General features: G+C 40.1%; 3 protein-coding genes across 3 annotated transcripts; all 3 read left to right on the plus strand.

The window, feature by feature from the left end:
• Positions 1 to 11,752: 11,752 nt before the first annotated feature.
• Positions 11,753 to 13,039, plus strand: LOC121745866. The gene has a single exon (XM_042139810.1). It carries the CDS (start codon positions 11,753 to 11,755, stop codon positions 13,037 to 13,039), a length of 1,287 nt encoding a protein of 428 aa, XP_041995744.1.
• An 8,992-nt stretch (positions 13,040 to 22,031) lies between these two features.
• Positions 22,032 to 23,817, plus strand: LOC121745867. The gene is made up of 3 exons (XM_042139811.1): positions 22,032 to 22,868; positions 22,922 to 23,183; positions 23,615 to 23,817. Exons 1-3 carry the CDS (start codon positions 22,032 to 22,034, stop codon positions 23,815 to 23,817), a joined length of 1,302 nt encoding a protein of 433 aa, XP_041995745.1.
• Positions 23,818 to 23,925: 108 nt separating this feature from the next.
• Positions 23,926 to 25,113, plus strand: LOC121745868 (protein decapping 5-like). Its single transcript, XM_042139812.1, has one exon. The coding sequence runs from the start codon at positions 23,926 to 23,928 to the stop codon at positions 25,111 to 25,113; it is 1,188 nt and encodes a 395-aa protein (XP_041995746.1).
• The last annotated feature ends 2,254 nt before the right edge of the window (positions 25,114 to 27,367 follow it).

Genomic DNA, 27,367 nt, shown 5'->3' on the forward strand with positions numbered 1-27,367 from the left:
TTTGAATTCGACACGGGTTTTAAGAAATGTAAAAGAAAATTAGTGAAAAAAAGAGTGAAATGTGAGTCCTAATTTTATATACTCCATCGGTCTCACTTTAGGAGTCCCGATTTATCATTTTTGGGTGTCCCACTTTACGAGTTCCGGTTCAAATATTCTATAAAAGGTATTAGGTCTCTCATTCCACTAATCTTTTTTCTACTCACATTCTATTACGGTAACATCCCAACTTTTAGGAGAGTAGTATATATATCATTGATTTGACTGATGAAAGAAGGTGACAGGGATGAGATGTGCTTATGGGATATGTTATATAGTGCTTTATGTATTATCTAGATGTGATTCAAAGATGATATGTGCCTAAAATGATCGAAAGTGTAACTGAGTATCGCAAAAATCCGTGTATTGTGTTGATTGATATATTAAGTGACAAGTTACGAGGCAGCGTGCACGCGTGGGTTCTACTGCCCATCTTAGTCCACTATAATTATTACACGTAATAATTCATCTTATTAAATACATGTTTAATAAGGTTCTCTCCATCAATGTGGGATAATTAACTCTTTTAATTAATCCCTTGATTTTATCTCATAGCTCCTTTATAGCTCACAATTGTGACAAACTTTAATTCATAATTTCTCACTTGCCGGGAATCGGTTTGGAGAAAATGAATATACCACGGTCATATACTTCGAAAGTAGATCGTCCCTATTGCATCTAATTTTAAAAAATTAAATGTCTCGTCACATTTATTATTGGTCAAAGTCTATTGACCAAAGCACGATTCCAACATAAATTTAAAAGTGAATATATTGATAGTTGATTTGATGGAAGTATTTGAGGGCTAAAGCTGTTGTTTATTTGATAAATGTATATGTGTTTTGAAATGATTCAAATGGTTGTGAATAATGACAAAAGTGTTTATTGTGTTGATTAAGGAAAGAAAGTGAGAAAGTTGACATGATATGTATATGTTGTTTATTTGATAAATGTATATGTGTTTTGAAATGATTCAAATGGTTGTGAATAATGACAAAAGTGTTTATTGTGTTGATTAAGGAAAGAAAGTGAGAAAGTTGACATGATATGTATATGATTGGATAGAATTATTATTGTAGATATTGGTATATTGTTTTATATCAGATTGGGAGAGAAAATATGAATAGATGGGTACGACGTTTAGGTAATAAAGTGAATATTTGTAATAGTGATGTGAATTGAAAGTTTAGAAGTTTATATTTTTGAAATACGATTTCATTACACTACAAGCTTCTTACATCCTCCTCTTTCATTCCTTTATGCAGAGCACAATAGTGATTAGCTCGCTAGGTGTACTGTTGCGCGTGTCATTGTCTCGTCAAGAAAGTTAAAATGGTGTGTACGTGGCATGTTTAGTTGAGGATTTATAAGTATGTATAGTTGATGGGTTTTTTTTTATGAATCAATGAATGGAATATAAAGGTAAAAATTAAAGTACAAGCAAGACACAGACATACCCAAGGGATACATGCCTAAAAGCCGAAGCTATGTAGGCCGGGGGGGGAGTAGACTCTAGGGAACCGAAGCTATGTAGGCCGGTGGGGGGAGAAGTAGACTCTAGGGAACCGAAGCCCTAAGAGTTGGTATCACAACCGAAAAGCAACAAATATTATCAGTACATCAACGAAAGCAGACTAAGACTTCGCTTCGGTTAAAGACTTCATGCTGGGATCCACTTGGTTTGCTTCGGTACTTCTTTCCACCAAGGTGTGCTTGTACTCATTGCTACCGTCCATGTTACCCCAATGGAGGTAGGGGTAGGGCCTCGTTAAAACCTCCTAGAGATAAAACCCGATGGGAAAAAGTCCCTAGGAGGAAAAAGAGTACCCCTGTGGCCGAGAGCAACGCTAAACTCCCAAGTGCTCGATCACTTGTTCATGCAGATAAAGGGAGTATAATACTGCATATATTACCTTCTTCACTTCAAATACCATGTGCTTAAGTTCGAATGTTGATCCTTCAAAAATCAAGGCATTCCTGCCTCTCCACATTAGGCTGACCATTGCGATGAGGGCTAACATTCTAGCCTTGCGGATAATTGCCGCGCCGCTTCTTTCCTTGATCATCCACTTGATGGCGCTAGGTATAGTTGATGGATTCTTGTTGTAGTAGGTTGCAGAGTATGCAATTGTGTGTCTGTTTATATGTTTAAAAAAAACAGTACAGTGGAAAGAAAAGACAGTTTCGTTGAGCCTATCAAAATGTGACATCAATTATTCGGTTTAATAAATCGAATAACGGTCGTTACAATTATTCCCTTCGTCCCAACTTAAGAGTCCTAATTAGTTAGGGCACTGGTTTTAAGAAATGTAAAGAAAAGTGGGTTGAATAAGTTAGTAGAATATGGTCTCACTTATATATATTACTTTTATAATAAAATGTGAGTAAAATAAGTTTGTGGAATGTGAGGTCTACTTACTATTTATAGTAAAAGTGAAATAGGACTTTTAAGTTGGGCGGACGAAAATGACAAAACATGACTCTTAAGTTGGGACGGAGGGAGTATAATACTACTCCCTTCATCCCTCAAATATTGTCACAGTTTGACGGGGCACGGGTTTTAAGAAATGTAATGGAAAGTGAGTTGAAAAAGTTGGTAGGATGTAGGTCATACTTTTAAAGTACTCCCTCCGTCCCATAAAAATATGAGCGGATGAGATGGCACGGGAGTTAACACAAAATTGGTAAAGTTGGAGAGAGAAGAATAGTATGGTTTGTAAGAGAGAGGATGAGAATGGTAGTTAAAGTAGAGTTAGTGGATAGACGGACCTACATTATTAAATTGATATAACTTTCCAAAAATAGAATGCACATATTTTTGTGGGACAGATGAAAATGGAAAGTGCACATATTTTTATGGGACGAAAGGAGTATTAGTTTTATAATAAAATGTGAGTGGGAATAAGTTAGCGGAATATGGGGTCCATTACAAAAAATGGTAAAAATTGAAATGTGACAAATTTTGTGGGACGGACAGAATTGGAAAAATGTAACAAAATTTCAAGGACGGAGGGAGTAATATATAAAATTATGACCCACATTCCACTATCTTTCTTAACCAACTTTCCTTTACATTTCTTAAAACTTGTGCCGAACTCAAATGAGACTTCTAAAGTAGAACGGGAGGAGTATTAGTTTTATAATAAAATATTAGTGGAAAAAGCCTAGTGGAATGTGGGGCCTATTACCATTTATATAATATTCTAACCCAGACTTCTAAAATAAAATACCCAAAAATAGTAAATTGGAACTGCTAAAGTGGGACGAGGGGGTATTACTAACAATTTTCGCTCTCTTTTCCATTTTAGTGAAGAAGGGATACTTAATTTTTTACCCATTGACATTGAATATAGGGACATTTGTTCCTATTTCTTTATCTGTTCACCTAATTTCTCAGCAATTTCATCGAAGTTATATACTCGTAAAAGTTGAACTAAAGTAAACGGTGAGGTGGTATTCGATTCAATAGATTAAATAGTAGTGAGATACTATGATGAATTAAAATAGGCTCTTGGACTAATTAATATTAAATTTTATGTTTTCGTTTGGTTACAAGATTATATCCAAAATAGTTTTGTTGTTTTTTTTAATCCAATATAAAATGTTTGATTGATAAGGTTAATTATATTTATATCTCGCAAAATTTTTAAAAAAAAATTTGATTAATCTTAATTATGTACGTGTGACCAAAATATTACGTCTACTCTATCAATTAATTTTATTTTTGTGTTTTTACCATTTCGATTAAACTTCATCAAGTACATGTAAAATTGATAAAAAATAGTCTTCACTTAATTGTTCGTTTCCAATATTGTACTAGTATAAAATAATAAATATTATGGAGGTTGGGATTGCATAACTATTATATAGTGCATGGTTGACATGTGTCGATAACCACTAGACTTTTTTTTAAAAGTTTGTCTTCATTTTTTTTAATATTGAAAATTAAAAATCAGTTTAGGGAAATGCTCTTCTCTTCAATTAACAATAACAAAGCACACCCCAGAACCCCAAATGCAAAAACCAAAATTTCCCAACCCCAAGAACAAATTGTCGACACCATCCACATCCACGGCGACAGTTAGCAAAGCCAGATAAGTTTAGTCGCAGGGGTGGGGGAGAGATTAAGGTGAAATATGCAACACCGAGATGGGCAGAGACAAAGGCGACAGATTGTCCATGAAAAGATATGAATCGAGACTTTGACGGGGCAACCGAACAGGGGCTAAATACATAAATATAATCAATGTCTCAAAATCATGTGCTTGAATAGTGTGCGAGTGCTGAGACCCTAGAACAAAAACCGGAGTGCTCCCGAGATGAACCACAACTCTTGTATTGTTCAATAATACTCGCTCTATTCATGGTTAGGTTAGGAGTCTCATTGCAATTGAATTTTAACAAATGTAAATTAGATATTAAATATCCCTTCTGTTGTATTAGAATATGTACATTTTTTTTCTTTTTAGTGCTGTTCCACAAGAATATGCGTTTTCTAATTTTAGAAACTTTGTTATCTCTAATAAGGTGAGGCTCATTCTTTACTAACAATATTGTAATTACTTTTTGTCTCTACCTCTCTCTTACTTTACTAAAATTCATGCACCCAATAGTGCATATTCTAGTAGATCGGAGAGAATAGTAAAATATGGATCACAGTTTTATGTACTCCCTTCTCTCTTTTTGTTACTCCCTTCTCTCTTTTTGTCATTTTCAGCAGTCACATAAAATTAGTCTATTTGTAGAAAATTTTCATAACTCATTACCCTATACATCATCTTATTTACAAAATATACAATTAGAGTCTTACTATCTTATGCAGTAAGTTTTATTTATCTATTAATATTGTTTCAATTAGTATTTTTTTCTTATCTTTCTTACCTTAGAGATTGTGCATTAAAATTTCTTTGAGTACTGGTGAGGGTCGAGTCAGGACAGTCCATCTCCGGTATATCAGATCATTCATATTTTAGGTGGGGTTATGTTGGTGTAAAAGAACTAATTGGGCGATAGTTCTAGTTTCATAATTAAACTTAACATACTAGAATTGTGCATTATATGTCATTACAAACTTACAGGGCGAAAATTACACAGAATAAACTGAAAATTACACAGAATAAAATTATAGGAAAATGTAAGCTGAGTTGATGAGTACCATGAAGCATGTCTTAGCTAAGAGCACGGTTGAGGGTATTGTATCTTAGCTAAGAGCAAAGAATAAAAAATGAATAAAAATGGGATCGGACCACAACCGTGCTCTTAGGAATCTTTTCTTTGCGTCCTGAATTTTGATTATTTTTTTAAAAAAAAATCAACACAGTAATTACATCTCTAATTTATATTCTTAAAATAATAAAGTTTGTTATAGTGTACTGACTAGCCAAAAATTGATCATAAGTAAATTTGGGTGAGTATCCCAAGTTGGTATTTGACCTTTACTTAATTCAATGAAGATGGCTAGAAATACATTGAATAGTAGTATTTATAAATGTCGGAGACATTAAAAATTAATATACTATGGTAATCTACTCCGAAGGCAGATCGATGTTGTTCCTTTAATTTACAAAATTAAATGTCTCGTCACATATATTATTTGTCGAAGTCCTTTGACCAAGAACGATTCCAACAATCTCCCACATGAATGGGAATTTCCAAAAACATATGTATGTAGACACAAACTCAACTCTCAAGAGATATGTAAGCATAAGGATATGTAGTTTTTTATTTTGAAACATCCATAGTCAACACCATCGGATACATAGGCGAACTAGTAGCGCGATTCTATGAACTATTCCCCTACGGCAACTGCTTCGTCTTCACGAAGCACACCTCGGATTTTCCGGCATGCATGGTAGGTTGGGGGGGCGTGAAGGTGTTGGCAGCGGAAGCACATCATAAATCAATTGCATAATAATTCTGATCTATTTAGCAGATTATTTAGACAAACTCTATTCGCGGAATTATCACATGTATCATGCTCATAACTTGAATCAAATCATGCTTTAAGCGTAATTGAAACCTAAAACATGCTTTTCTACGGATTAGCCCTTTTTCCTTGAAGATTCTCCAAAGAATCGAAGATGGCTCGAGCCTTCTCCATGTGAAGATGTTGAGTACTAGACCACGGATCTTCTGACTGGTTCTTGGACTGTGTGCTGATATCAGTGTGGGTTGATCTCACCAGAATACTAGGACTTAAATAAAGAAGACAGAAATCCCTCACAGCGTAGGAAAGAAGAGAAAAATCGTCCCCTATAGGAATATGGAGAGGGACGAAAATTTTGAGGAAAAATAAGTCTATTTTCTGTCTCATTTATTCTCTTATTTATATTAAGTCACATATTGGGCCAAATTAGGGATCTATGGAAGGTTTTGAATTAGCTTTTTACTAATTAAATTGAACCTGCAATTTAATACAAGCTTGTATTGGAATATTATTAGCAACCACTACAGTAATAATATTGCACTGCCCATCCAAATCCGAAATTACAAGTAATCCGGGTTTCCATTGTTTGTTGTTCATTTCTCGCGCTTAAGATAGAAATGTGCATTAATTAATTAGTGTATGCTATGAACTTAATTAATTAACATCTTATTAATTTCCAAGAGTGGACTTAGCAAGAAACACTTATTTATTATCCATAGAGTAATCAAACTCCAACTAGCTAGCTTCCGAATAATAAAGCCTTGTTTCGAGCTCCTCTTGGGGACATTATCAAATGAGACTCACCTCGCGTACGATTCAATATAATAGCAATCCTAGCACCACTAGATATTAATCATCACTACACCATGATTATTGGGTTATGAAAAACCCGCACCATTTGGTTAGTCAAAGTAGTGCATAATCAATACTGTATGTCCAATGCTAACGTACATTGATTAAGAAATAAATAATTATCAAGACCTCGTCTTTCAGTAGATAGCATAAAGACTTGTCTCGCTTATAGATCCAATTCAGTGCTCTACCACACCAATGTCATCTTATTTCAGTAAGGCTTAGAAATATGTGGATTGGCATTCAACCTTTCACGATAGATAGTCTAGGCCTATCTGGGTTGTGAAATTCTTATTTTTCTTTGTCCAGAACTGACCGTGTTACCTTAAAATGGACGTCTCCCACAACCGGTCTACTAAAACAAAGACTTAGACTTTGTTAAGTTGCTTATACATTTAAACATACAATAAACATCCATTAAATGTAAAACATAACAACATTATGACAAAAATAATATGTTTCATTCCTTGGAAAATAAAATAAGAGTTTTTACAGTATTTAATCACTCGAAAGGTGATTTATAGTATACAAACTCTAACAGGGCACACTTAAGCAGCCACAAAGGCGGCTGCCTGACACTCATCCTAGAAGCAGTCGCCGACTTTCGCCTAGGGATTTAGCATGCATATTTCGGTGCGGTCGGATCCAACAACGACTTGAACATGCTCTTCTCCTCCCCCCTCTTCAAAGATGTTTTAGATGGTGTAGCACTGACGATCAGCTTCACGACCAACGGCCGTCAATACCACATAGGGGTACTATCTCGCTTATGGTATCTACACAAGGTGACCGACATTCTTGAAGACATTCCTGTTAGAGTTTAGTATACTGAAAGCATCTTTCGAATGCTTGTATATGTAATAACTCTTTTATCCATTTTTACCATTTAATGAGAAATAATATTTTGTTACAATGTGTTTTGCTTATGTATTGCTTATGTATTTATGAGATGTTGAAATGTGTTTTCCATTTAAATACATAGTTTAAGCAAAATGAGTCTAAGTCTTCTGCACAGTAGACAAGTTGTGGGCAGCGTTCACAGTAGGTAACTTGTCGGTTCTTGCAGAAGGAAAATTGTTTCACAGCCTAGATAGGCTTTGACCACCTATCGCGAAAGGTTGCGACGTCAGTCCGAAAGTTTCCTTACCTAAGGAAATGAACGACGTCGGTGTGGTATAGCACTGAAAGGATCAAACTGTGAGATAAATCTTTCTTGGCTATTTACTGAAAGATGAGGTCTCGGTGATTGTCGTTTCTTAATTATTGTTGACATAACATTGAGCATACGATATTAATTGAAAACTATTTTGATTTATCAAATGGTGAGGGTATTTCGTTGCCCAAGAATCCTGATAGATTGGGTAATGATTATTAGTGTCTAAGTGGTGCTAGTATTGTTATTGCAATGAATCGTGTGTTGGGAGAGACCAGTATGATAATATCCTCAAGAAGTGTCTAGAAAAATGTTTTATTATTCAGAAAACTAGTCAGTTGAAATTTATTCCATGAATAATAAATAATGTTTCTAAACTAGTCTACTCTTGGAAAAAGAAATTAATTAATAAAAGTCAGATAGCAGACTTGATTTAATTAACATGTTGATTTAATTAAAGAGGAAGTCCCGGAATACTCGTAATTTCGGTTTGGACGGGCAGTTAATATTATATATATAGTGGATGATAATAATATTTAAGTTTGGGCTTGAATTAAATTACTTTTAATTTAATTAGTGAAAGCCTGAACTGTGGCACAATCCAATCCTCCACAGATCCCTGGTCTGGCCCAAAATAATTAACTTAATATAAAAGGGAGAAGAAGAGAAGACAGACGTAATTACATATAAAATTTTGATCTCTGCACTTTGAGAGAGAGGAAAAAATCGATAATTAGGGTTCATCTCCCTAGAGATTTCTGTCTTCAATTTCTTCTCCGGCTTTTGAGGATTTGACAAACTTTGCCCACAGATCAGATCCGTGGTAGAGCTCAATTGAAGGAGTCTGAATTCAACTCTTGATTTCCTACGGTATGTTATATTTAATTGCATATATTCAGTACGATGATTATATGTTTGTTTGAACAAGTTTCTAGTTTACAATTAGATAAAAGCATGTTTAGATGTAATTTTTTCAATCAAACTAAATAGATTTCCGCTGCAAAACCAACAATTCCACATGCCACAAGAGCCGAAACTGATTCTTTTTTGTGCAGCGTCAAGATGCTGCTCAGAAAGACGTCGAAAGAGCGTTCGGGGTTCTTCAAGCCCGATTTAACATTGTGAAAGCCCCGACTTGAATGTGGTACAAAAAGAATATTTCCAACACCATTTACACGTGTATTATCTTGCAAAACATGATAATAGACAACGAAGGAACGAATGCGGCAAAGTTTTTCAACGAGGATGCTACCGGAAGCTCAACCACAGCCTCCCCCCACGCCGAGGTGAGCATACAACGGTGCGCGAGAGGATAGAAAAAAGAATAACAATGCGTGACACCAAAGCCCACATCCAACTACAACAACATCTAGTCGAACACATTTGGGCGAAATTCGGCAAAGAGTAGTTTTTTTTTTAGAATTTTAATTATGCAATTTTAAATTTTTCAGATTTTAATAATGCACTTTTTAATTTTTTAGGAATTTGTAATTGTATTTCGGATTTATTAATGTATTTTATTACTCCCTCCATCCCAACTAAGTTGAGTCGCATTCTTTCTTGGGACGTCCCAACTAAGTTGAGTCATTTCTTTTTTGATAAAAAAACAAAACATCTAATCGCTCTTACTTTATTGCATCATCTACTTTACTCTCTCTTTATTTTTTCTACTTTATTCCTTTCTCTTACTTCGCAACACAATTTCTTAATTTTCGTGCCCAAAAGTTTTAATTCAATTTAGTTGGGACGGATAGAGTGTTATAGAAATATTTTTAGCAAATTAAAGTATTTAAATTGAATAATAGAATAGTGGGACCCATTAAGCATGTTTTAGCTAAGAGCACGATTGGGGGTATTGTGCCTTAACTAAGAGCATGGAATAAAAAATAAATAAAAGTGGGATCGGGTAACAATCGTGCTCTTAGCTAAGAGCACGATTGGGGATGTTCTAAGGAAAATTTTGTTTTTTTAAAAAAATTTCGACGCAGTAATTACATCTCTAATTTTATATTCTTAAAATAATTAAGTTGTTATAGTGTATTGACTAGCCATAAATTGATCATAAGTAAATTTGGTTTAGTATCCCAAGTTGATATTTGACCTTTACTTAATTCAACGAAGATGGCTAGAAATGCATTGAATAGTAGTATTTATAAAAGTCGGAGATTAAAAAAAATTGTTCTAGTAGATTGTGTCATGAAATTTCAACATCATTGTTTACAGAATTGCATAAATTACAAAGTAGTTAGTGCCTAAAGTCTAACGATTAAAGATAGTGCCCAAGTCGTAATACCAAACTAAGATCGTTAACTATGCATCCATTATAATTTGTGTCTGATCAAATACTAACTTTTTACAGTAATAACTAATAACTAAATATTAATTTTGTATGTTAAAAATATCAACACAAAGACATAAATTTATCAATCTTTCTTGTGTTAATAAATTATGTCTTTGTATGGATATTTAAATTTACATATTATATTGATATAATTATGTTTTTGTGTTGATAATTTTAATACACAAAATTGAAAGTTATTAGTTATTACTGTAAATTAGTTAGCACACTAACGCAACCCCAATCGGGGATGCTCTAAATATTTAAATATGGGAGCACAAAATATAGTGTAGCATTCATTGCATCGTACTCACGAAGAGTATGCTTATTTTGTCAAGACTAAGTACTAACTGCCGACATTGATTGTACGGAGAAAACACCTATATAAATACTAAGTCAATTGTGAAGTTAATTGATATAAATTGAAAAAATTACCACTTGCATAGCTGTAATCAAATATATAAAATATAGTCTACATTCTGTAAATCCTTCTGAATATGCGACATTAGCATTATTATTTGAGATATGAACTATAATGACAATGACAATGACAATGACAATGATTCCAATAACAAATATTTGATGAATCTAATAAAGCCATACACATTATGTGAACGATCTAAAAAAAAGGTGTCTATCTCTATGAAAAAGAGGGCAAATTATAAATGAAATATGCAATCATATATTCGAAGAAGCTATGGAAAAATAGTGATTCTCTAATGGAGTCAAGTTGAGATGGAGAGAGAAAAACCCTCTGGTTGTTCGGTTTCTTCACCACCGGAAAAAGCGAGAGTGGCGGCGGCGATGGGGTCGGATCAACCCTATGCCTCCTCATATGGCCTCCAAGGGCTTGACCTAATGGGAACTCCTGCCCACAAACGGAGCACTCATGAGTCTTCGGCTTTGGCTCCTCCACCCACGGCTTCTTGTGGCTGGCACGGTGGCCACCAAGCGCCTGGAACGACGGGAACTGCCTGTTGCACGTCTTGCATGTGAACGCCCGAGATGCACATGAATCTCCTCTGTTGAAGTTGCTGCTTGTAGCTGAGGAATGAAGAGCCACGGTTGTCGAAGAATGAAGAATAAAATTCAAATAAAGTAGCCGTTGGAAACGGTTATGAAGTTAGTTATTCGGTTGGTTGGTTAGTCGTTGTACAACTGTCATTCCAGCTGGAAAAATATCTTAGCTGGGTTAGTCAGGAAGATGAGCTCGTGTAGTATATATAGAGCTATCATATCTTCTTCATGCTCTGTATTTTTTCATATCTCATATCAATAAAATTCTTCTTTTTCGTCTGTCAGTTTTCATGCATATAAGTGAGTATGCATTTGGTATTTTTGTGTGTGATGTTTAGTTTCTCAATTCCTACATGGTATCAGATGTAATCACATTGTTTCCGCTTATCTCTCTGTATTGTTTTCCTCTCTCCTCTCCTTTTTCACCATGAATACCCGTGGAAATCGTGGAAATCGTGGAGGTGATGTGATTGTTCCGATTGAAGATCACACCAGCCCCTATTATCTGCATCCTAGCGATAATCCTAGTCTCCAGCTCGTTTCTCAAGTTTTGATCGGCTCTAAGTTCATCAATTGGAGCAGATCTGTTACTACTGCCTTGGTTGCCAAAAATAAAATTCAGTTTGTCGATGGTTCATTGCTACGACCACAAGATGATGATCTATTGTTTTCAGCTTGGATCCGATGTAATAGTATGGTGGTTTCGTGGTTGCGGAATTCCGTTTCTCCACAGATTTGTTCGAGCATCATGTATATGGATAATGCTCATGAAATCTGGTCTGATCTCAGTGATCGCTTCTCTCAAGGTGATTCAGCTAGATCCTATCAACTAAAACAACAACTTATGGCTCTTGTGCAAGGAAGTTCCGATGTCAATACATACTTCACCAATCTCAGGATCGTTTGGGATGAATATAGACACTCACAACCTGCTGCTTGGTGTACTTGTGGCACATGTAGATGCCACAGTGCTATACGATGGCACACACACCAGGAAGCTGAATGTACAATTCAGTTTCTCATCGGTTTGAATCCTTCTTATTCTCAGATTCGATCCACTATCTTATCCACCATTCCTTTTCCTTCCTTATCTAAGGCTTTCTCTTTAGTTATCCAAGAGGAGAGACAACGCACCATTGATGGAAGCTTGATCCACTCTCCCTCAATTTCTACCAGTGAGCAGCCTTTCAATGTCAATGCTGCTGCCTCTAATTTTGGTCGAGGAAGATTGATATGTTCTCATTGTGGTCGTACAAACCATACAGTTGACAGATGCTTTTCTCTCCATGGTTTTCCTCAAGGTTATGGTCGAGGCAGAGGCAAACCGATCAACAAAGATTTCTCTAAAGTGATCAACTATGTTGAAGATTCTGCCTCTGACATCTGTGATAAACTGGCTGCTAATGCTGTGTCTAATCTGTCTTCATCTGATCAACTACAACAGATCATCTCTCTATTGCAAACACAGCTTGCTGCCACATCAACATCATCTCCATCTCCATCACATATTCCTGCTACTTCTCAGCCAAGTCCTCCATCTCCATTCCAGTCCACTCAGTCCAATCCTTTTACGGGTACCACTCTATTCTCACCTTTTGTTGTTGTTTCCTCTTTACATCATCTCTTTGGCTTCTTGACACTGGTGCTACTCACCATGTTTGTTGTGACATTACTTGCTTCACTAATGCATCTCCAGTTCATGATGCTTTTGTAAATCTTCCAAATGGTGCTAAGGCAAGTGTAACTTACATGGGAACAATACACTTAACATCCACTGTCACTCTTCAATCTGTGTTATGTGTTCCCTCTTTCTCTTTTAACCTAATCTGTATCAGTTCCCTCACTTCTTCTTTTGCTTGTTCTGACTCCTTCGCTTATAACTCTATCATCATCCAGGGAGCTTCTCCGGGGACTGTGATTGGGAGGGGTAGCAGACTTGGCAACCTCTATTCCCTTGAAATTCCTACTAATGTTCCCTCAGTTCCCTCAGATTTAAGTTTCTGTGTAAATTCTACAGTTGCTATTGATGTTTGGCACCAAAGACTTGGTCATTTGTCTTTTAATAAACTCAAATCTATGAGTGATGTTCTTTCTTTTTCCAAACTCTCTCATTCTATCTGTGAAGTATGCCCCTTGGCTAAACAACATCACCCATCTTTTTCTACCTCTGATTCAGTTGCATCTGACATTTTTTATCTGATTCACTGTGACATTTGGGGGGCCCTTCTCTCCATCCACCACACAAGGATATGCCTACTTCTTGACTATAGTTGATGATAAGTCTAGGTTTGTGTGGACTTTTCTCATGTAACACAAATCTGATGTTAAAACCATACTAACTCAGTTTTTCCACACCATTTCTACACAATTTTCCAGAAAAATCAAAACCATAAGATCTGATAATGGACCTGAATTCAACCTTACCTCTTTATACACATCTTTTGGTACTTTGGTTCAACATTCTTGTGTAGAAACTCCACATCAAAATGCTAGAGTGGAAAGAAAACACCAACACTTACTCAATGTGGCTAGAAGCTGGTGGATGAAAGAGTAGAGAAATAAATGCTGAGGTGGCTGCATGAAATAAACGTGTGCATGCACACGCGAGTTGCGTGATGGAAGCTGAATCTACACACGGCATGTGTTAGTTAGTGTTATATAGTTACTATATAAGTTGTTTTGAATTCATTTTTGTACTCATGCTTTTGAATTAATGCAAAATTCCCTTCCCCCTGTTCTATCTTCTCCCTCGGGTCACTCTATTTGCGTAGGTGTAATTCCGGTCGTCGTTCGTAGCCCCGGCGACCCCAATTCCACACCAAGTGGTATCAGCTTTCACGATCCTGAGTCTGTGATGGTTGAAACACGTTCCGGCGACATGCGCCGACTGGAGGAGATACTCGCGGCTGCGGTGGCTGATCTCTCTGATCGCGTGGCGGAATCTGATCGGCGACGTGAGGAGAGTGATAAGATCCGTGATACTACAGACGGATCGTGTGATCTGGCGTTAAAGGAACTTCGTGAGAGTCTCCTTGCTCTCCAGCTCCAGCAAAATGAGTTCCTCAATCGGTTAGCTCCACAAGCTCCTGGCGCTGGGCAATTTGCTGGTGTTGGGGGTGGCGGAGGTCACCAGCAACGGCAACAATATTTCGCGACGCGTCAGTCTAAATTCGGCTTTCCGATCTTCACCGGTGAGGATTTGGCTGGATGGATCCTTCGCTGCGATCATTTTTTCGCGGTCGATTTAACTCCGGAGGACTCTAAAGTCCGTCTCGCTGTGATCAATTTCGAAGGAAGAGCTCTTCAGTGGTTCCAGAACTTGTCTAAGTACCAGGATCGTGCTATGTCAACTCCATGGCAGATGTTTTTGCAAGCACTTGAAGCTCGATTCGGTGATCAACTGTTGGGGGATCCAATGACCGAACTACTCGCACTCAAACAATCAGGTTCTTTTGCTGACTATCATGATCGTTTTGAACTGCTATTAGGCCGTGTTTCCCTCTCTGAATCGTACGCAATTAGCCATTTTATTAATGGATTAAAACCTGTTGTTCAAAAGGCAGTACGCATGTTTATGCCTCAGACCTTAGCACATGCATATGCTCTAGCTAGATTGTAGGACATGTCTGTGCCGTTGAAAGAGAGTATGCCTCCTACTAATCGTAGATTCACTGCTACTGATGCCCGCTCTCAACACACCTCCACACCTCTGCTACCTACACCAATTATTCCAACTTTTAAGTCGAGACGTTTATTAACTGATGAAGAGATGGCTGATAAACGTGCTAGGGGTCTTTGTTATGGCTGTGATGAGAAATTCGAGAGAGGACACCGTTGTGCTCGAAAACTACTTTACTTGCTGGAAATTGGTGATAATCTACCCTCTGTTGATTTAGCCTCTGATCCTTTATGTGATGATATGGGAGAAGATGAGACTGAGAACCCTCTCATTTCGATACATGCTATTAATGGTTCTTCATCCCGGCATTTTCGAACAATGAGAGTGACTGGCCGCATGGGGAAAAAGGCTCTGCACATTCTCATTGACTCGGGGAGTACACATAACTTCTTAGACTTACACTTAGCTAAGAAGTTAGGCCTTAATCTCACTTCTGTGACTCCAGTTGCTGTGAATGTAGCGGATGGGAATCGATTGGAATGCAACTCTATGTGTAGAGGGTTGAAATGGTTCTTGCGTGGCACTACCTTCTTCACTGATGTACTTCTTTTACCCTTGGGAAACTGTGATATGGTGCTTGGTATTCAATGGTTGGAGACGCTCGGTGATATTCAGTGGAATTTTAAAAATCTCACCATGGATTTCACCTTGAATGGAAAGCGACACTTGTTGCGGGGAGGCCATAATGAGAACACGGTTCAAGCTGTTTCTGAGAGGGAAATGAACAAATTACTAGCTCATACTGAAGGGATCCAACTGTGTTGCATTCAAATGGATGTAGAAGACCATTCGGAGCTCCTTAATATTCAAGACTCGGCCGAAACAGAGCAGCCTCTTCCTCCTCAGATTCAAGAGTTTCTAGAGGCGCATAAGTCTATTTTTGTGGAACCTACAACTCTTCCTCCCATGCGTTCCCATAACCATAAAATCTCCCTTCTACCCGAGGCTACCCCAATCAACTCACGGCCTTATAGACACTCGGCCTTGCAAAAGGATATTATTGAGAAGCAAGTTTCTGATCTGTTGCAACAGGGGTTTATACAACCAAGTTGTAGTCCTTTTTCTTCCCCGGTTGTGTTAGTCAAGAAAAAGGATGGGACGTGGCGCATGTGTGTTGATTATAGACGGTTGAATAAGGTTACTATCAAGGATAAATATCCTATTCCTCTCATCGATGAACTCTTGGAGGAGCTGCGAGGAGCATCGGTTTTCTCTAAAATCGACTTGAGATCTGGCTACCATCAGATCAGGATGGAGCTGCAAGATATTCCTAAAACTGCTTTTAAAACTCATAGTGGCCATTACGAGTTTGCGGTGATGCCATTTGGTCTCACAAACGCGCCGGCTACCTTCCAAAGTCTAATGAATGATGTTTTCCGGCCTTACTTGAGGAAATTTGTCTTAGTCTTTTTTGATGACATTTTGATCTACAGCAAAGACATGACAGTACATCTTGAGCACCTTCGGTTGGTTTTTCAGAAACTTCACTCACATTCCTTATTTGCCAAGGCTAGCAAATGTGAGTTTGCTAAAAACCATATTGAATATCTGGGACATATCATCTCGGCTCAAGGGGTGGCTACTGATCCTAAGAAGGTACAGGCGATGCAGGAGTGGCCAACACCCTCAGATGTATCCAAGCTCAGGGGATTTCTTGGCCTTACTGGCTACTATAGGAAATTCATCCAGAATTATGGCATCATATGCAAACCTCTCACAGACCTGCTGAAAAAGGATGCGTTCCAGTGGAATGCTGCTGCGGATGAAGCTTTCCTTGCCTTAAAACAAGCTATGATTTCACCCCCTGTACTTGCTTTACCTGACTTCACTATTCCTTTTGTTGTGGAAACGGATGCTTGTAGTTATGGTATAGGAGCTGTTTTGATGCAACATAATCATCCTATTGCTTTTATAAGCAGAGCTCTTTCTCCGAAAAATAAGGCTCTCTCGGTTTATGACAAAGAACTACTAGCCATAGTCTTTGCGGTTACGTATTGGAGCTATTATTTGGGTGCTATGCCGTTTGAAGTTCGCACGGATCACAAGACTCTCAGTCATCTAATGAAACAGAAGTTAACTACACCGGGGCAACTCAATTGGCTCTCTAAATTGATGGCCTTCGACTTTGTGATCACATATAAACAAGGAGTGGAGAATGTAGTTGCGGATGCACTCTCTCGGGTGCACTCCTCGGAGGTGTTTTGTATGGCCATCACCACGGTTTCTACGGATTTGTATCCTTCCATTCAGGCTACATGGGAGTCGGATCCTTCCCTTAAGCTGCTCATTGATGAGTTACGGCAGCAGCCTACTCTTAATTCCAAATTTTCTTGGATGGGGAACCAATTGAGGAGAAAAGGGCGGTTGGTTGTGGGAAATGATGCAACTTTGCGTCTGAGGATCATTACTCTCTTCCACAACTCTAGTTCGGGAGGCCACTCTGGTATATTAGCTACTTATAAGAGATTGTCTTCTCTTTTCTATTGGCCGAATATGGAGAAACAGATCCGACAATTCATTCGCGAGTGTGACAATTGTCAGAGGTTCAAGTACGACAACAGTGCTTCTCCCGGCTTGCTGCAACCTCTACCTATTCCAGAGGCTGCGTGGTCTCAAGTTGGCCTCGATTTCATTGAGGGACTTCCCCTCTCTCACGGGAAATCTGCTATTTTGGTCGTGGTTGATCGCTTAACCAAGTATGCTCATTTTGTGTGTCTCACTCATCCATACTCGGCATTATCAGTGGCTCAAGCTTTCCTTGATCACGTCTTTAAGCTTCATGGTCTTCCTACTATCCTCATTAGCGATCGAGACAAGGTGTTCCTTAGCCAATTTTGGTCCGATTTCTTCAAACTGCAGGGGGTCGAATTACATATGTCTACGGCCTATCACCCTCAATCCGATGGCCAAACGGAGGTTGTTAATCGTTGTTTGGAAACTTATCTCCGTTGTATGTGTGGAGATCAACCGGCTAACTGGAGCAAATGGTTGAGTCTCGCGGAATTCTGGTATAACACTTCGTTCCACACCGCGATTGAAACTACACCTTTTGAAGCTCTCTATGGTTACCCTCCTCCGATCCATATTCCATATTTCAGGGGTGATTCTTCGGTGCATGATGTTAATGAGAGTCTCTTGGCTAGGGAGGCTATGTTGGACGTCCTTAAATTCCATCTTGGACGCGCTCAACGTCGTATGAAGCAGCAACACGACAAACATCGTTCGGATAGGCGATTTGCTATTGGCGATTGGGTGTATTTAAAACTCCAGCCTGATCGTCAAAATACTCTCCGTGATCGCCAGTTCCATAAGCTGAGTCCGAGGTACTTTGGACCTTTCAAGGTGATTGATAAGTTTGGCGAGGTAGCGTATAAGTTGGCGCTTCCTCCAGAGGCGAAGATTCATCCTGTTTTTCATGTGTCTCAGCTGAAAAAGAAGATTGGCTCGCTCTCTCAACTTCATGGTACTCTGCCAGTGGCCGGTAACTCTACCTTCTTGGAACCGGTTCAGATTTTAGATAGGCAATTGGTGAAACGAGGCAATCAACCCGCGACCAAGGTGTTGGTGCATTGGTCGAACTCTTTTCCTGAGGACGCGACATGGGAATTTCTCCATGATATCAAGGAAAGGTTTCCTCATTTCAAACCTTGAGGGCAAGGTTACTTGAGAGGGGGACGTTTGGTGCATGAAAGAGTAGAGAAATAAATGCTGAGGTGGCTGCATGAAATAAACGTGTGCATGCACACGCGAGTTGCGTGATGGAAGCTGAATCTACACACGGCATGTGTTAGTTAGTGTTATATAGTTACTATATAAGCTGTTTTGAATTCATTTTTGTACTCATGCTTTTGAATTAATGCAAAATTCCCTTCCCCCTGTTCTATCTTCTCCTTCGGGTCACTCTATTTGCGTAGGTGTAATTCCGGTTGTCGTTCGTAGCCCCCACGACCCCAATTCCACACCAGAAGCCTTCTATTCCAGTCTCATCTACCCATTACATTCTGGAGGGATAGTATTCTTGCTGCCTCATATATCATAAACCGGACTCCCTCTTCTGTGCTTCCACATAATGCCACCCCTTTTCATGTTCTCTTCAATAAAAATCCATCTTATACTCACATGAAAGTGTTTGGTTGTCTGTGCTTTGCCTCTACGCTTCATAGAGATAGAGACAAGTTTTCTCCTAGAGCATCTAAATGTGTTTTTCTAGGATACCCTTCAGGCTACAAAGGGTATAGAGTCTTATGCCTTGACTCTATGCAAGAAATAATAACTAGGAATGTGGTTTTTCATGAAGACTCATTCCCTATTTCTCACTTGCATCCATCCTCTTTCCCTCCTGCCGCACAAAATCCTTCAGCCACACTAAATAATTCTGCCGCACAAAATCCTTCAGCCACACTTAATAATTCAGCCTCACAAAGCAACACTTCAGCCACACTCCAAGATTCTGCTGCACAACATTCCTCAAGCTCTTCTGCCTCACAATCTACTCCAGATAATACCACCTCTGTAACCACAAAAGCTGGCAGAATCATCAAGCCTCCTACTCACTTGACTGATTACCTGTGCAACTCTGTCTCATCTTCAACACCATACCCCATATCTGCTTTCTTTTCCCTATCCAAATTGTCTCCACAACATGAAATACATAGTCCTCATGACTGTTGTCTTTGAACCAAAATCATATTCACAAGCCTCATCCTCTCCTGAGTGGCAGCAAGCTATGCAAGAGGAGTTGTCTGCATTAGAAAAGACAAATACTTGGAAGATCATGCCTCTACCTCCAGGAAAAATACCTATTGATTGCAAATGGGTGTATAAAGTCAAATTCAAAGCTGATGCTTCCATTGAGAGGTTCAAAGCTCGTTTGGTTGCAAAAGGTTTCACACAACTTGAGGGTGTGGATTTCCTTGACACTTTTTCACCCTTTGCTAAGCTAACCACTGTCAAATTTCTTCTTGCCCTTGTTGTTGTTAAAGAATGGACATTGTCACATTTAGACATCAATAATGCCTTCCTCTATGGTGATTTAGAAGAAGAAATTTACATGAAACTTCCACCCGGGCTTATTGTTGAGGGGGGAAATTCTGATGGATCAAGGCTTGTTTGCAAACTTAACAAATCTCTATATGGTCTCAAACATGCATCTAGACAGTGGTATCTCAAATTATCTGAAGTTTTTGCTAAGTTTGGTCTTCAACAATCAGCCTCGGATCACTCATGCTTCTTCAAGAAAAGTGATTCTGATTTCTTTGGTATTGTGGTATATGTTGATGACATGATGATTGCCACTAATAAGCCAGAAAGAATACAATCTTTCAAGGAATTTCTGTCTCAGTTCTTCAAGTTTAAAGATTTGGGAGTCCCAAAATATTTTCTTGGCCTTGAGATAGCAAGAAGTAAAGAAGGAATTATGATATCTCAAATGAAGTATGCCATTGATTTGCTTAGAGATGCAGGCTTGCTTGGCTGCAAACCATCCTCAATTCCCATGGATTCAGCAAATCACCTAAGGCAAGATACAGGACATGCCATGAAAGATCCATCCAAATATAGAAGACAAATCGCAGATTACTATATCTTTGTATAACGAGACCCGATATAACTTTTGTTGTCCATAAGCTTAGTCAATACGTTTCAAAGCCCTGTGATGAGCATTGGGAAGCAACTGAGAAGATACTGAGATATGTAAAGAGAACTCCAGGACATGGCTTATTATATTCGAGCAAGAATGATACTACACTTAGCATATTTTCGGATGCAGATTGGGCAGCTTGCCCAGATACAAGGCGATCCATGACGGGTTATTGCTTGTTTCTTGGTACCTCTTTGGTCTCTTGGAAGGCAAAGAAACAACATACAGTATCAAGATCATCGGCTGAAGCCGAATATTGAGCCATGGCACATGCTACATGTGAAGTAGTATGGGCAAGAGCATTGTTGGATGACTTCGGTGTTAGTATTAAGAAGGCAGTCCCTTTATTTTGTCCATCTTGAGAGGGGGTGTTGAAGTTGTTGCTTGTAGCTGAGGAATGAAGAGCCAGGGTTGTCAAAGAATGAAGAATAAAATTCAAATAAAGTAGCCGTTGGAAACGGTTATGAAGTTAGTTATTCGGTTGGTTGGTTAGTCGTTGTACAACTGTCATTCCAGCTGGAAAAATATCTTAGCTGGGTTAGTCAGGAAGATGAGCTCGTGTAGTATATATAGAGCTATCATATCTTCTTCATGCTCTGTATTTTTTCATATCTCATATCAATAAAATTCTTCTTTTTCGTCTGTCAGTTTTCATGCATATCAGTGAGTATGCATTTGGTATTTTTGTGTGTGATGTTTAGTGATACGTGAATATCTCCAAAAATATCCCCAAATATCTCTTATTTAGTTTAGTAGTGATTTAGCATATCTTTTCATATGCTCATTAAGTTAGAATCCCTATTATAAATAGGACTATTGTTATTCTCATTAGGCAATCAAGAAACATCAAATTATCTTATTTTCCTTTTATCGTATTTTCCTATTTTTATCGTCTTCTTTATTTTCTCGCAACCCTAGTTTGGAGCTGATCCCAGGGAAAGCCCGAGACGTCCACTTTTATCCCTCCGTCGTTGACCTCTCGTCGTCGCCGGAATCTTGTTAAGGGAGTGCACCCTTAACAATTGGTGCTTTCATTGCTGAATTCATGTCCGATTTTCAAGCAGGAGTAGGGCGCACGAATACTATGTGTTCGCTGCCTTCAATCGCAGAACTACCGGCGGTTACAGACCCAGTTCTGTCACCGGCTATGGAGTCGCCCTCCATAGCTCCGCGCACAGACCCGATTAGGGTTCTGTTCGAGCAGATGATGGCAGGTTTAGCGAGAGTGGAGACACGCATGGACGACTACGTTCGCCGCCCGTCTTAGCGCCACACGCTACGACCGGAACCAGAGCCGCCACACAGTCGCGCGACCTCCAGCACGCGACCCCTCATTCGCTGGAGGTCGCCTTGCCGTTTACTCCGCCGTTTGACGCGGTGTCCGTCGTTATGCCGCCACTGCCGACGAACGTCCCCTGTCTGAGCCGCACCGAGGGGTTTCTTCCTAACCCTAATTGCGCAGCAGGCTTGCTTCGACCAGGGTTCGCCCAGCAGCAATCAGCGGGGGAATCGCCGCCCACGTCGCGACCACAGCGCTCGTCGTGGGATCTGCCGCCCACGTCGGGATCAAAACAGACAGGGCCATGGGATCTGCCTCCCTCTTCACGCGCCCCTGCCGCATGGGATCCTTGGGGCAACCGCTTCACCGAACACCAGATTCATAGCAGGCACTCATCATGGGACCTTCCACCCACGTCGCGAGGTCAGCACTCATCGTGGGATCGGCCAGCCGCGTCGCATTCGCACCATGCGCAGGCACCGCCATGGGGATTTCCCCCCTCTTCTCTCACGACCGCGGATTGGGATCCCTGGGGTATTCGGTTCCCAGATCACCAAATTCAAAACGGTCACACGTCGTGGGAACCCCAGGAGCAGCGACAACCCGCGTCCTTACCGATCACGGATAAGTCGTACGGGTTAACAACTTCCGTTACTAGCAAGAGCGTAGTACCTGTCCCAGCAGCTGTGCCTGAGCAGACCATATCTCAGCCTGTAACATCTAATGCTGGGCCATCTGGTTTCGGTCGAATCGAGACTCCACCACCTTCTTTGATAACCCCAGGGCATCTGTTACAGTCTGGACTATCTACTGCTTTTGCACCTCAATCTATACAAACAACACATAAGGATGTGGAAGTAGTTCACGTGTCATCAAAGCCTGTGGCTGACTCATTAGCTCCTGGAGCAGCGGAATCTCAACCACCTATATTACCATTGCCACCAAATGTGCATGCCCACAAGCCAAATGGAAGGCTGTATTATGCGCGTAACAATTACAGAGGGCGTGGCGGAAGAGGCTCTGGGAACCTGCGGCCGGTTATGAAATTTTTAGTGAAGATTTTGATTTTTTGGCATATGAGGATGAGGATGATGTTGAATTGCCTAATGTTGAGGTCAAGCCTATTTACAATAAGGATGACTTCTTTGAATCCCTTTCTTCCAATGCCCTGAACAATGATCCTAATCATGGAAGGACAAGATACTCGGAGCAAATAAAATTAGACACAGAGACGTGTGGAGTATATTCAAGGTATCGAGTTGGTACAAGAGGCCTCATTGCTAATTTGTTTCCACCTTGAGGGCAAGGTGGATTTCAACCGTGGGGGAGTTGATACGTGAATATCTCCAAGAATATCCCCAAATCTCTCTTATTTAGTTTAGTAGTGATTTAGCATATCTTTTCATATGCTCATTAAGTTAGAATCCCTATTATAAATAGGACTATTGTTATTCTCATTAGGCAATCAAGAAACATCAAATTATCTTATTTTCCTTTTATCGTATTTTCCTATTTTTATCGTCTTCTTTATTTTCTCGCAACCCTAGTTTGGAGCTGATCCCGGGGAAAGCCCGAGACGTCCACTTTTATCCCTCCGTCATCGACCTCTCGTCGTCGCTGGAATCTTGTTAAGGGAGTGCACCCTTAACAATTGGTGCTTTCATTGCTGAATTCATGTCCGATTTTCAAGCAGGAGTAGGGCGCACGAATACTATGTGTTCGCTGCCTTCAATCGCAGAACTACCGGCGGTTACAGACCCAGTTCTGTCACCGGCTGTGGAGTCGCCCTCCATAGCTCCGCGCACAGACCCGATTAGGGTTCTGTTCGAGCAGATGATGGCAGGTTTAGCGAGAGTGGAGACACGCATGGACGACTACGTTCGCCGCCCGTCTTAGCGCCACACGCTACGACCGGAACCAGAGCCGCCACACAGTCGCGCGACCCCTCATTCCCTGGAGGTCGCCTTGCCGTTTACTCCACCGTTTGACGCGGTGTCCGTCGTTATGCCGCCACTGCCGACGAACGTCCCCTGTCTGAGCCGCACCAAGGGGTTTCTTCCTAACCCTAATTGCGCAGCAGGCTTGCTTCGACCAGGGTTCGCCCAGCAGCAATCAGCGGGGGAATCGCCGCCCACGTCGCGACCACAGCGCTCGTCGTGGGATCTGCCGCCCACGTCGGGATCACAGCAGACAGGGCCATGGGATCTGCCTCCCTCTTCACGCGCCCCTGCCGCATGGGATCCTTGGGGCAACCGCTTCACCGAACACCAGATTCATAGCAGGCACTCATCGTGGGACCTTCCACCCACGTCGCGAGGTCAGCACTCATCGTGGGATCGGCCAGCCGCGTCGCATTCGCACCATGCGCAGGCACCGCCATGGGGATTTCCCCCCTCTTCTCTCACGACCGCGGATTGGGATCCCTGGGGTATTCGGTTCCCAGATCACCAAATTCAAAACGGTCACACGTCGTGGGAACCCCAGGAGCAGCGACAACCCGCGTCCTTACCGATCGCGGATAAGTCGTACGGGTTAACAACTTCCGTTACTAGCAAGAGCGTAGTACCTGTCCCAGCAGCTGTGCCTGAGCAGACCATATCTCAGCCTGTAACATCTAATGCTGGGCCATCTGGTTTCGGTCGAATCGAGACTCCACCACCTTCTTTGATAACCCCAGGGCATCTGTTACAGTCTGGACTATCTACTGCTTTTGCACCTCAATCTATACAAACAACACATAAGGATGTGGAAGTAGTTCACGTGTCATCAAAGCCTGTGGCTGACTTATTAGCTCCTGGAGCAGCGGAATCTCAACCACCTATATTACCATTGCCACCAAATGCGCATGCCCACAAGCCAAATGGAAGGCTATATTATGCGCGTAATAATTACAGAGGGCGTGGCGGAAGAGGCTCTGGGAACCTGCGGCCGGTTATGAAATTTAGTGAAGATTTTGATTTTTTGGCATATGAGGATGAGGATGATGTTGAATTGCCTAATGTTGAGGTCAAGCCTATTTACAATAAGGATGACTTCTTTGAATCCCTTTCTTCCAATGCCCTGAACAATGATCCTAATCATGGAAGGACAAGATACTCGGAGCAAATAAAATTAGACACAGAGACGTGTGGAGTATATTCAAGGTATCGAGTTGGTACAAGAGGCCTCATTGCTCATTGGTTTCCACCTTGAGGGCAAGGTGGATTTCAACCGTGGGGGAGTTGATACGTGAATATCTCCAAGAATATCCCCAAATCTCTCTTATTTAGTTTAGTAGTGATTTAGCATATCTTTTCATATGCTCATTAAGTTGGAATCCCTATTATAAATAGGACTATTGTTATTCTCATTAGGCAATCAAGAAACATCAAATTATCTTATTTTCCTTTTATCGTATTTTCCTATTTTTATCGTTTTCTTTATTTTCTCGCAACCCTAGTTTGGAGCTGATCCCGGGGAAAGTCCGAGACGTCCACTTTTATCCCTCCGTCGTCGACCTCTCGTCGTCGCCGGAATCTTGTTAAGGGAGTGCACCCTTTACATTTAGTTTCTCAATTCCTACATCCTCCGCCCAATAAAAGCATCAAGCACTTGGCCAAGGCCGAGATGTCGTCCCCGTCCCCGTCTCTACTCCTCTTCATCATAATTGGCTATGTAATGGAAAAATGAATTTATAGGGTTGGATTGTTTTTTTTAAAGAAATGGAGTTGAATGGTGTTTTCATGTGTTGGTGTTGTATATATATGAATAAGAATGAGAGGTTTCTTTGTTAGTTGAAGAGTACGTTTGTTTTAATATTGACATTTCGCATGGAAGAAATCAACGAAATTTCTTGATGGAAAAGTAAGTCAAATAATTGTACCGTCACTTAGGATTAGGACTAGTTTGATTTTACTTTATTATAATATTGTATGATGTGATGAGTGGCATGTTCTAACAAAATAAATTTAAAAAAAATGGAACTATATAAATGTATATGGGAAAATATTTGTTAAAAAAGTTCTCTTTTGTCAACTAAATGTTAGTATAGACCATATATGATTATTGTAAAATTATCAACAATGAAGCATCACTTATTATAATAAAAATATCTCCACTGTGTGAACTAAAAAACATGATTTTTAATTATATATTAATGCTTTTAATTTTATTTATATTACATTTTCTCTTATGACAAACATGACTATATATATATATATATATATATAAGAATATTTTATTGTATATATAAAATACCGTTAAAACATAAATTGTGAGCTATTATTATTATTTTCTAGTGATGTCATTGAGCACGCAAGCATGAGCAAGGGGCTTAGCTAATCGAACTGGTAGTATCCAAGTCGTTTTGAGTTTGTAAAAATCATGGATTAAATATGCCCGGTCAATGGATTTTGACCAAACAATAAATGTGACGAGACATTTAATTTTATGAAATTAAATGATATAGCGTCGATCTACATTTTACGTAGATAAATGTAGTATATTCATTTTCTCTAATCCGATTTCCGGTGAGTGAGAAATAGTGGATTAAAGTTGGGCATAATTAGCTTTTAATTAAAGCTTTAAGTTAGAGCTTAGGGAATAATTAACTAGTGTTAATTATCCCACATTGGAGAAGTAACACATCTTTTAATGTGTTTAAATTAAGTGACTTTATGTTACTTGATAATTATAGTGGATCAAGATGGGTGAAAGAGCCCCCACGCGCGCCGCCGCCCGCCCGAGCCTGTGGGCGTGGGCGTGGTCGCGGTCGCAGGCCTCGGGCCCGATCCCGATCTTGATCTTGGATCTTGGCAATTGGTCTTTGGGCTTGGGTCTGGACCATTACTATTCTTTTTAGACCACCGCCGAGTCAGCAATCCAAGTGGCTTGACACATTGTCAAGCGTGGCACAGTCAAAGCCTACACGGCTGCCACATGAGAAATCCACACGCTCCACACGCGAAAGGCACACGCCTGCCACAAGCTCTCGTAACGTTCGGCAGTTACAATCTCGCAATGATGACAGCCATCATGGCTGTTGACCCCCAGCAGTGGACTGAGCCTATAAAGAGGCTAGCCATTCCATGCATCTTTACAGAACATTCACAAGCATTTGCATCATAAGCTCTCTCCCTCTCTGCATTGTCTTTCTGTCGAAGCTCTGCCCTCTCCTCCATCCAGTTCGTCGGAGCTCTGCTGATAGCGGTGCTGCTTCACCAGAGACGTAGCCGTTTTACCTTTGGGGACGACACGCCAAACCGAGAGCACTACTGGGGGGTATCTCGCTTGCGGGAAGAGGCCTCCTCGACTCAGCTATCAAACTTCACGGTTTAGTTGTTTCAATTTTTCAGTTGTAATTTCAGTTCAGTTTTCCATTTGTATTTCTTCTTTTGGATTGTATTATGCCATACTATTATCTCTTGTACTCCGGAAACCAACAATAATACTACTAGAATTTTCTAAT

This window comes from Salvia splendens, chromosome 8 (assembly GCF_004379255.2).
Source record: "Salvia splendens isolate huo1 chromosome 8, SspV2, whole genome shotgun sequence".
Taxonomy (NCBI): domain Eukaryota; kingdom Viridiplantae; phylum Streptophyta; class Magnoliopsida; order Lamiales; family Lamiaceae; genus Salvia; species Salvia splendens.

Excerpts from the sequence above, each read along its gene's own strand:
- LOC121745866 (XM_042139810.1), top strand. The coding sequence starts at position 11,753 with ATGAATACCCGTGGAAATCGTGGAAATCGTGGAGGTGATGTGATTGTT.
- LOC121745867 (XM_042139811.1), top strand. The coding sequence starts at position 22,032 with ATGCCGCCACTGCCGACGAACGTCCCCTGTCTGAGCCGCACCGAGGGG. Across the intron at positions 22,869-22,921 it reads TATTACCATTGCCACCAAAT|AGGGCGTGGCGGAAGAGGCT; the intron begins GTGCATGCCCAC and ends TAACAATTACAG. Across the intron at positions 23,184-23,614 it reads ATATTCAAGGTATCGAGTTG|GAGTAGGGCGCACGAATACT; the intron begins GTACAAGAGGCC and ends ATTTTCAAGCAG.
- LOC121745868 (XM_042139812.1), top strand. The coding sequence starts at position 23,926 with ATGCCGCCACTGCCGACGAACGTCCCCTGTCTGAGCCGCACCAAGGGG.